The 10,000-nt window shown below is 20.6% G+C and overlaps 2 protein-coding genes across 2 annotated transcripts; one reads left to right on the top strand and one right to left on the bottom strand.

Annotated features, from left to right (window-relative positions):
- Window positions 1-1,358: 1,358 nt before the first annotated feature.
- PF3D7_1142400 (coproporphyrinogen-III oxidase) lies at window positions 1,359-2,912 on the top strand (the record flags this gene model as incomplete). The annotated part of the gene is made up of 2 exons (XM_001348069.1): window positions 1,359-1,370; window positions 1,512-2,912. The coding sequence occupies 2 exons, from the start codon at window positions 1,359-1,361 to the stop codon at window positions 2,910-2,912; spliced, it is 1,413 nt and encodes a 470-aa protein (XP_001348105.1).
- Window positions 2,913-3,742: 830 nt separating this feature from the next.
- Window positions 3,743-9,494, bottom strand: PF3D7_1142300 (conserved Plasmodium membrane protein, unknown function; the record flags this gene model as incomplete). The annotated part of the gene is made up of 3 exons (XM_001348068.1): window positions 3,743-3,888; window positions 4,012-9,235; window positions 9,378-9,494. 3 exons carry the CDS (start codon window positions 9,492-9,494, stop codon window positions 3,743-3,745), a joined length of 5,487 nt encoding a protein of 1,828 aa, XP_001348104.1.
- Window positions 9,495-10,000: the final 506 nt, after the last annotated feature.

The raw sequence follows: 10,000 nt of genomic DNA, 5'->3' as shown, positions 1-10,000 counted from the left end.
GATTATACGCATTTATGACAAGAAAAAGTAAATTTATAAAATCCATACACATAATTATACAGAAATGTATTATTTAAAATTATACATTTAAATTTATTCGACACAAAAATATGTATTCATTACACAAAAATAAAAAATATATATATATATATATATATATATATATATATATATATATATATATAAATAAAAACACTATTTTTTTTTTTTATTTTATTTCTCATTATCCATTAAAATATATTAGTTGGAACGTTCATATTTTTATAATATATTTAGTTTGAATTATTTTACTTAAAAAATAATATTATTAAATATGTTTATATATTTTTTCTTTTTTATAATATCACAAAGTTGCTCCTTTAGAGGTCGATGTTATTTCCAGAAAAATTTTGTCACATATCTTTTTTTTTAAATGGATAAATATACATATATATATAATATAAATATATTATAGATGTAATAATTAATAATAAATACGATGGGATATGCTAAAAATTATGAAAATATTATATATATATACAATATTATATATAATATTTTTTATATACTATTATATATATATATATATATATTATATTTATACTATAATATTATATATGTAATATAAAATAATTTTTTGTATACATTTGTATTTTCTTTAATTTTTTTTTATTTTTATCATTCTTTAGTCAATATTATGATATACATATATATTATATTGTATTATATATATATATATATATATATATATGATGTATAATAAATAAATAAATAAATAAATATATATATATATATATATATATATATATATATATATATATTTTTATATATATAATATATATATAATATATCACTAGAGAAGTATGCTTGGCTTCATATTAATATTAATTAGTAAAAATATTATATAATATTTATATTTATATATATATATATATATAATATATATATATATATATATATTTTTCCGTTTTTAACAGGTAGTTGTATTCTTAATATTATATATATTTTATTTATATCTTCATATATAATATATATTTAATATTTTATATATGTATATTTTTTCTGTTTTCTTTAGTTCAGTATTATAATATATATATATATATATATATATATATATATATATTTTGTAAAATAAATATATTGATAATAACATCATATAAATTATTAATAAAATTATATATAATTTTTTATGTCAATCTAAAATTTTTACCTGTTTTTTTTTTTTTTTTTTTTTTTTTTGTTGTAAGGAAAATATATAAAAATATACAAATATATAATATATATATATAATTACCATATTTATATATTATTATTTTTTTTAATAAACCTCCAGCAACATAGATATTTGCTAAATTGCAAAAATAATTTAAAAAAGTAAAATGAAAGATGAGGTATGAAAATATGTACATATATATATATATATATATTTTTTTTTCTCATGTATATAAATTTAATATATATTAAGTATTTATTTATTATGTACCTATTTGTTTTATGTATATTTTAAATGGCTTGCTCGTTTTGATTTATAGATAGCTCCTAATGAATATTTTAGAAATTTATGGGAAAATTTATTAAAGTCTGAGCAGAATAATATATGTAGTTTAATTGAATCACTTGATAATAAAAAGTTTCAAGAAGAAGTATGGTATAGGAAGTCTGGGAAGAATAAAAATTTGGGTGGTGGTATAACAAGAATTTTAGAAGATGGGAATATATTTGAAAAGTGTGCTGTAAATTATTCTTGTATATATGGAGCTATAGATAAGGAATCAGCTAAACAAATGTGTGTAAATCATTATAATAAAGAATTTATTAATACAACAAAGATTTGTCATTCGGATGATATCAATATTTTAATTTCACGAGTTTTAAATTCTCATAATATACGAATTATTAACGAAAAATATAAATTTTATGCATCAGGTATATCCATAATAGCTCATCCGGTTAATCCAAATGTACCTACTGTTCATATGAATTTTCGATTTTTTCAAATATTTATAAAAACAGGAAAAAAGAAGAAAAAATATAATAACCTTAATAATGTCAATAATAACAATTTAAATAACAATTTAAATAACAATTTTGTAAAAAATAAAATAGATAATAATTATAAAAGTATTAAACATTGGTTTGGTGGTGGATGTGATTTAAGCCCTTGTTATATTTTTCCAGATTTATTTACTGAGTTTCATAATTCTTTTAAACTAGTTTGTGATAAATATAATCATTTATTTTATAGACATTTTAAAATATGGTGTGATTTATATTTTCGAATTAAACATCGAAATATTAATAGAGGGATTGGGGGCATTTTTTTTGATAATTTGTTGAATAATATAATAAAAAATAAAAAAGTTATAAGAAGTGGTAAATTAAAAGATATAAATAAAAAAAATGGTAATGACCCAACCATCAACAATAATAATAATAATAATAAGGATTGTAAATGTTATAGTTGTAATAATATTATGGATAAAAGTTATCGTATGATATATTTTTTTATACAAGAATGTATAATAAATTTTAGAAAATCATATCTACATATTCTACTCGAAACGGTTAATTTTAAATATGATGATAATATGTTAAAATGGCAAAGAGTATGTAGAGGTAGATATGTTGAATTCAACTTATTATATGATAGAGGTACCAAGTTTGGTATTGAATTAAATAGATATAAAATTTATAGACGTAAAAAAAAACAAAAAAAACTAGAAAATTATTCTTCCACAAATTTTATAAAAGATGAAATCTTTGATGAACAAGTCTCTGATTACCTATCAGATGAACATGAAAAAATAGATAACGTCTTTTCTTCATTACCTTTAAAATGTGATTTCCAATATAAATATAAAATTGAAAAATATTCAAGAGAATATGAAACGCTCGAAATATTAAAGTATCCCAAAAAGTGGGTGGACTACTAACACGTAACGAATGAAATTAAATCAAAACAGCAACAAATAGGGGCAATAAACCGTATATATATAAATCTATCAATATATATATATATATATATGTATACATATTTTTTCTTATTCATTTGTTAAAATATTTTAGAAAAATTCTTCTTAATCATTATCTCCTTTTATATACAAAAAGGTTACTCTTTAAACAGAACATTTTTTTTTAATTATTATTATCTATTTATATAATTAAAAGAAAGTTTGCCAATTTTAATTATTAAATGGTGCACTTGAAATATAAAAATAAAAATAAATAAATAAATAAATATAAATATATATATATATATATATATATATATATATATATATATTTTAATTTGTTATTTTTCTCTGTTTTGTTTAATATTTATTTTTTCATTTATTAATTTTTTTTTTTTTTTTATTTTTGTTTTTAACCATATTATTCATTATTAAGCACATAAATAAAATTCAATAGACATATATATATATATATATATATATATATGTATATATGTGCATTCTTTAATGTTTTATCTTGTTTTTTAAAAATAAATATATAATCATCGAAACAGTATCATTCATTTGTTTCTTAAAATTTCATAACATTTTTTTAAAATAGCATATATGCTTATATTATTAAAATCAGTGTATTCACAAAAAAAAAAAAAAAATAATAAATAAATAAATAAATAAAATGTATATTATAATGTAAGACAAGAAAAAATATAAATTAATATATATAAATCACAAAAAAAAAAAAAAAAAATAAAATACATCAAATGACAAATATTTTAATATATTCCTTATATATATATATATATATATATTTTTTATTTCACGTGTTTTTTCTTTTGTCTCTTGTTATAATCATAAGAACTTGAATAAGCATCATCACTGTTTAGATATTCTCCATAATTAATGTTGTTCATTTTTTGATCTTCATTTGAATAAAACAGATTAATGTCCTTATATGTATCTGTAAGAAATAAAAAAAAAAAAAAAATAACATATATATATATATATATATATATATATATATATATATATGTACATATATATATTCTCCTATATATATATATATTTTTTTTTTTTCACTTACACATATGATTTCTGTTAATATTTATAAAATTGTTAAACAAATCATATTTCCTCTTTTTAAAATAGTAATGTAAGAATATATCCACATTTACGTTCATAGCACCATTATCTGTAACTTGGCTTAACGATAATTTGTCATCATTTTCATCATCACATGGTTGTATTTCTTGATCAATATGGATGTCCTGATAAGTATTTATATTCTTCTTATCTAGATTTATATTATCTTTATTTAATTTTTCTTTTTGATGATTGCCCTCCTCCTCTTCCTCATCTATTATGTCGTCCTCATTAATTATACTTACTGCTTCTTTATCGCTACTTGAATATACATATGATTCAAGATTCTTATAATTTTCATACATAAGACTTTTAACAGATTTACGTTTACCATCTAACATATTATTTTGATTCCTTCTCTTTATTATTTCATATTCATTATTTGTATTCATATTATCATTATTTATATTCATATGCACATTATTTACATCCACAATATCATCGTTTTTATCATGATTATTATCATTTTTATTCATATTTTCCTCATTTTTTTCCATATCATCAATATTCACTATTTTTATAACACTACTCTTCCTATTATTTATTTCGTTAGACGATGTATTACTCATAACATTTTTCTGTTCTCTCTTTATTATACGATTGTGAATAAAAAAATATAAATTTTTGAATCCCTGCAATTTTGCTATCTGCATATGCTCTATATCTTTTAATATTAACAATCGAGTATACCAATTTTTTATAAAAAATAATATAAATAATATATACAATAATATATTCTCAAATATTATTTTAAACAACTTATATATTTTGAATGCACATGTTAAACATATATATTTAAATATATTTGTATCTTTTTTCTTTAACGTTTTCTTTATTATTTTTATTATATTTTTCCATTTATATGTTTCAAACAAACCATGTGCCAAACTAATTTTTCTATTTTTCAGAAATTGTATTTTCCTCTTCTTATAATACAAACATGCTCTATTTCCATCTTCAGTAAGTTCATAGCTTCTTATAATAAAATAAGAACACGTCACGAAAAATAAAAAACGAAAAAAAACAAATGGTATATAAGAAAACATATATATTATAAATGATATACTATAACATATCAAAAATAAAATCAATATATTTACTAAGGTATAAAAACTGAACTCCCAATTAAAAGCATATTTTATTTTTTCATAAACCATTGTAAATATCCCAGAAACATGTTGCGTCCAAGTTATCAACGTTATGAATCTATTTAATATAACATGCACATTTGGTACTTCTACATTATTTGAAAAAATAGATATATTCTTATTATCATTCGTATTCATATATAAATAAAAATTGTGGAATGGGGATTTAACAAAAGGCATATAAGGATATTTCTTTCTTAAATCAATTATATTACTTTTATCTTGCAATGTATTATTACCATATGTATCTATAATATTGAATTTTTTATTACTATTTTTTATTTCTGTACAATTATTTGAATTCAAATTTACAGTTTCTATATTACTTGATGGTATACCTAATAAATTTCTCCACACGCTCTCATTTTTGTTATTATTATTGTTATTAATATTGTTATTATTATTATTATTATTATATGAGAAAAAGAAATTATTAGATCTTTTATTTACTTCTTGCTTATTATCCATAACACGCTCATTCATACTTGTATTATATTCAGATTTATTATCTTCTAATATATTATCACAATTATTATAATATATTATATCATTTATATATTCTGTATTATTCATACTATCCTTAATAATATATTCACTCTTTTTTCCATCACTACTTAAAATATTCTCGCCTTCAATATTTATAATATTTTCCCTTTTCTTAATATGTTTCACTCTACTCATTTTTTTCGACTCCTCATCTTGTCCCCCTTCTTCCTCTTCTTCATCAAATTCTTCTTTTTCATCAAATTCTTCTTTTTCATCAAATTCTTCTTCTTCAAATTCCGCCTCTTGACTAATCATTAATTTGTAGGAACCCACAGAGGAAGGCACCTGCTTGTCGCTCTCTCCTTTATCATGATATTTATCTATATCATTCTCTTTTTCATTCTCTACATGTTTCACGTTAAAAAGCTTCATAAATCCACTCATATGTTTATTCATATGTATTTGATCCAGTTTCATCTTTTCCTTTGTATCATACATCATATTTTGTATCCTCCTAGCAATATAACTCATGTTATTTTTTTCTACACATACACTGCTACATTCCATAGAACCATTATAATTTAACTTCTCCTTATTCATATGAATCCTTTCTTTAGTCACACCTTTCTCACTAGAAGTAATCACACTACTATCATCATTACATATATACATATCCTTTTTTTCATCTAAATCATCCTTATTATCCCTTTCCTTATTTTTATATGGCACCTTTTTCTTCCTTTGAATTTTATCTTGATTATACACAAATAAATTTTCACATAAGGATGATGTAACATTACCATTGTTTTTACCATTAGATAAGTTCAATAAAATATCTGTTTTCTCCACACTATCAACATCATTATTATTCTCATTATTGATCTTATTATTATTTTCCATCGATTGATTTCCCATGGTTTCCTTTAAACTATTCTCACTACAAACACTTGGTAAAATCATCTTATTGGAAGTTGAATTGTTTTCCTCTTTGTGTACATGCACACTCAAATTATTAGGATCATCACAATCGTGGCAACTAACAGGAGCATTATTATTATTATATACATTTTTATTATTTATATACACCGCATTTATTTCCTTATCTTCTTCACTATCCATCATTACATCATTTTTTTTTATACCATCCTTTATAAAATTTTCATAAACAATGTTGTCATTTATAATATTAGCTTTCATCACAGTGTCTCCTTTTATAAACATCTTACATGCGTCATATATATTCAAACCACCACCTCGTGTCATCATATTCTTACCCTTAATAATATTTTTATCAACCCCTTTATTAACATCCCTTCCATCCTTATTTAACTTATCCATATTATTCTCCTCACTACAATATGGATACTTACAATAATTAGCATCTACATTGTTATCATCCAAAAGATCCAACTTCTTCTCCCTATTATATATCTCCACATTTTTCTGATCATTCAAAATAAAGTTTGTCGTCTCTATCCTCCTCTTTGTATAGTCACAATTACGTCGACTTACTCGGCTTACTCGAATGGGACGAAAATTATAAAACAAATTCTTCTTCTTATAATATGGAGGTACAAATTTTCCATACTTATATGATAAAGAAATAAAAAAGATACAAAAAAATAGATGAACAAATATTAAAGAAAAAGGTGATAAAACTACAAGATCAAAAAAAAATAACCAGAAAATCAAAATACATATGTAATCATAACAATTTAATGATATCATTTCTAATCTTTTGTAATGAAAGATATAAAAAAATTTATATATCCATAAAGGAATGTTTTTAGCATATACATATAAATTCTCACTATAATATTGACAATATAATGGTTCAAATTGTACAGGTAACTTGTAATAAAATAATGGTTTCCTAATATTACTCAGAAATGTAAGAAACAATGGATTTCTCTTAAATATTATTTTAATTTGAATATTCAGAAATCCTAATGTATACAAAGGATTTAACATACCATATTCTTCAAAACCTTCTACAGGTTTAAAAAATTTATAATTAAATAATTTATTATTACATGGAAATATATGTAACCATAAAAAACATTTGGTACAATATCTGATTTTGTTTTTTATCTTCTTAATTTTCCACTTATAAGTATTCAATATAAGAAACAATGGAATTATTGCTCTTCCTAAAATAATATCTTCTTTTTCTTTCTTCCTATTCTTATATCTTATATTTATAATAATATCTGTATATACATCTTTTATATTATGATTTATATATTCATTGATAATCAAATTATTCATAGGTAAAGTTCGTGAACTTAATTTTCTTAATTTCCCAATATATTTCTTATCCTCCATGATAGTAGTTACATAAAGACTTACATCACTAATACTTATATTTTTGTTAAAAAATAATAATTTCGCCTCTTTTATAAATAAATTTATTTTACAAAGACTGAATTCTTTAATTATTCCATAATTCTCATTATTATCAAAAGACACCTTTGTATTACAAGATGAAGTGGATGATGATAATAATAAGGACGTATCATTACCATCTATAGTTTTAGGCATCTTTTTATTTTTATATTTCTTTTTTTTATTTAAAATGTTTTTATTTTTCATTTTATTCTTATTATCCAATCTGTTCTTTTTCTTATCCTTTTCATAACATGACATACTACCACAAAATTGATTATGTGAACCATGCGAAGATCTCTTGGTGTTATAAATATTTAGCGAGCTATCACTGCACGTAACACTACTACAGCTACTACTAATAATACTACTACTAATAATACTACTACTACTAATACTACTACTACTAATACTACTACTAGTACTACTACTACTACAATTCTTGTTGATGTTGCTACTACTATAATTATAACTTTTCATATTTCTATCATTATTATTATCACTATTATTATTATGCCTCTTCTCATTATATGACAAATTTTCTGAAGAATACATTGATGGAGGTGACACATTCGGAGAAGATTCGTCATATGAATTTATTGACGATGCACCCTTTTTCTTTTTTATTTTGCTAAAATTATTTTGAGATATTGATAAGGATGATGTGTCGTTATGACTATTAGTTCTTTTTATATTTATATATTTCTTTTCATTCAAATCATTTTTATTATCTGAAATATTATTACCACTAACAAATTTTCCATTTAAAATATACGATGTCGATAAATATGATTCATCAATTTTTAAAAAGGTACTTTCCTTCATATTGTTCTCATTATTATTTGTATACAAATAATTATAATTTGTATTTTTACTAACTAAAGGATCATTAAAATTATTATTATTCTGATCATGGCACACATCATTATTACTACTATCAGCATTCTTGACATTTTCTACACCCCTTTTCATCATTATCATTTTTCTTTTCCTTTTTTTTTGCTTTTTTTTGATTTTTCTACTTTTCTTCCTATCTTTCTTAAGGTACCATTTAAAATCTAAATTGTTTTTATTATAACATATATCATCATTTTTAAAAAAGTATTTTGAAGAAATAACTTTGTTGATAATTTTCCCAAGCTGGGTCTGTAAAACGGGGAGGAAACAAAATGTGTAAGTTGACATAACATAAAAATAAAATAAAATAAAAAAAAATATATACATATAAATATAAATGTAAATATATATATATATATATATATATATATTTTAATTTTTCTTTTTATACCCCTTGCATATTCTGTATATTATCTATGGGTGTATTCTTATTAGTAAAGGAGTCGATCACATTTTCAATAACCTTTTCAGAAAAGGATATTAACTTTTTATTTATCCATGTAGACATTTTCTTACAAAAAGGTATATAAACAAATACATATATATATTTACATATATTCTATATATTTTATCAAATCCAAAGGGGTACATTTTGTTGTCCTAATTCTACACACAATGGTTTATTAAAAGAAAAAAAAATAAAAATAATAATTATATTTGCATACTTTTAGCTTTTTCTTTTAATTAGTCAAATTGAATATTATACTAAAATGTATATAAAAAAAAAAAAAAAAAAAAAAATGTACATATATATAAATAAAATAAATACACGAAAAAAATAATAAATAATAATCAAGGTGTAATTAAAACGTATTGAAATATGAATTAATTAAAATGAAGTTGTAATATATATATATAAATATAAATACGTTTGGAGGAAAAAAAACGTTACAAATATATATATATATATATATATATGTAATATCACAAATAAGCTAAATATTTGAAGAATATATTCATTCATATATCAAAATATAACAATATATTAGTACAGTCCAAATATAATGTTCATTT

This window comes from Plasmodium falciparum, assembly GCF_000002765.6.
Source record: "Plasmodium falciparum 3D7 genome assembly, chromosome: 11".
In the NCBI taxonomy this organism is placed as follows: Eukaryota; Apicomplexa; class Aconoidasida; order Haemosporida; family Plasmodiidae; genus Plasmodium; species Plasmodium falciparum.
This window is presented reverse-complemented; position numbering and strand designations above follow the sequence as displayed.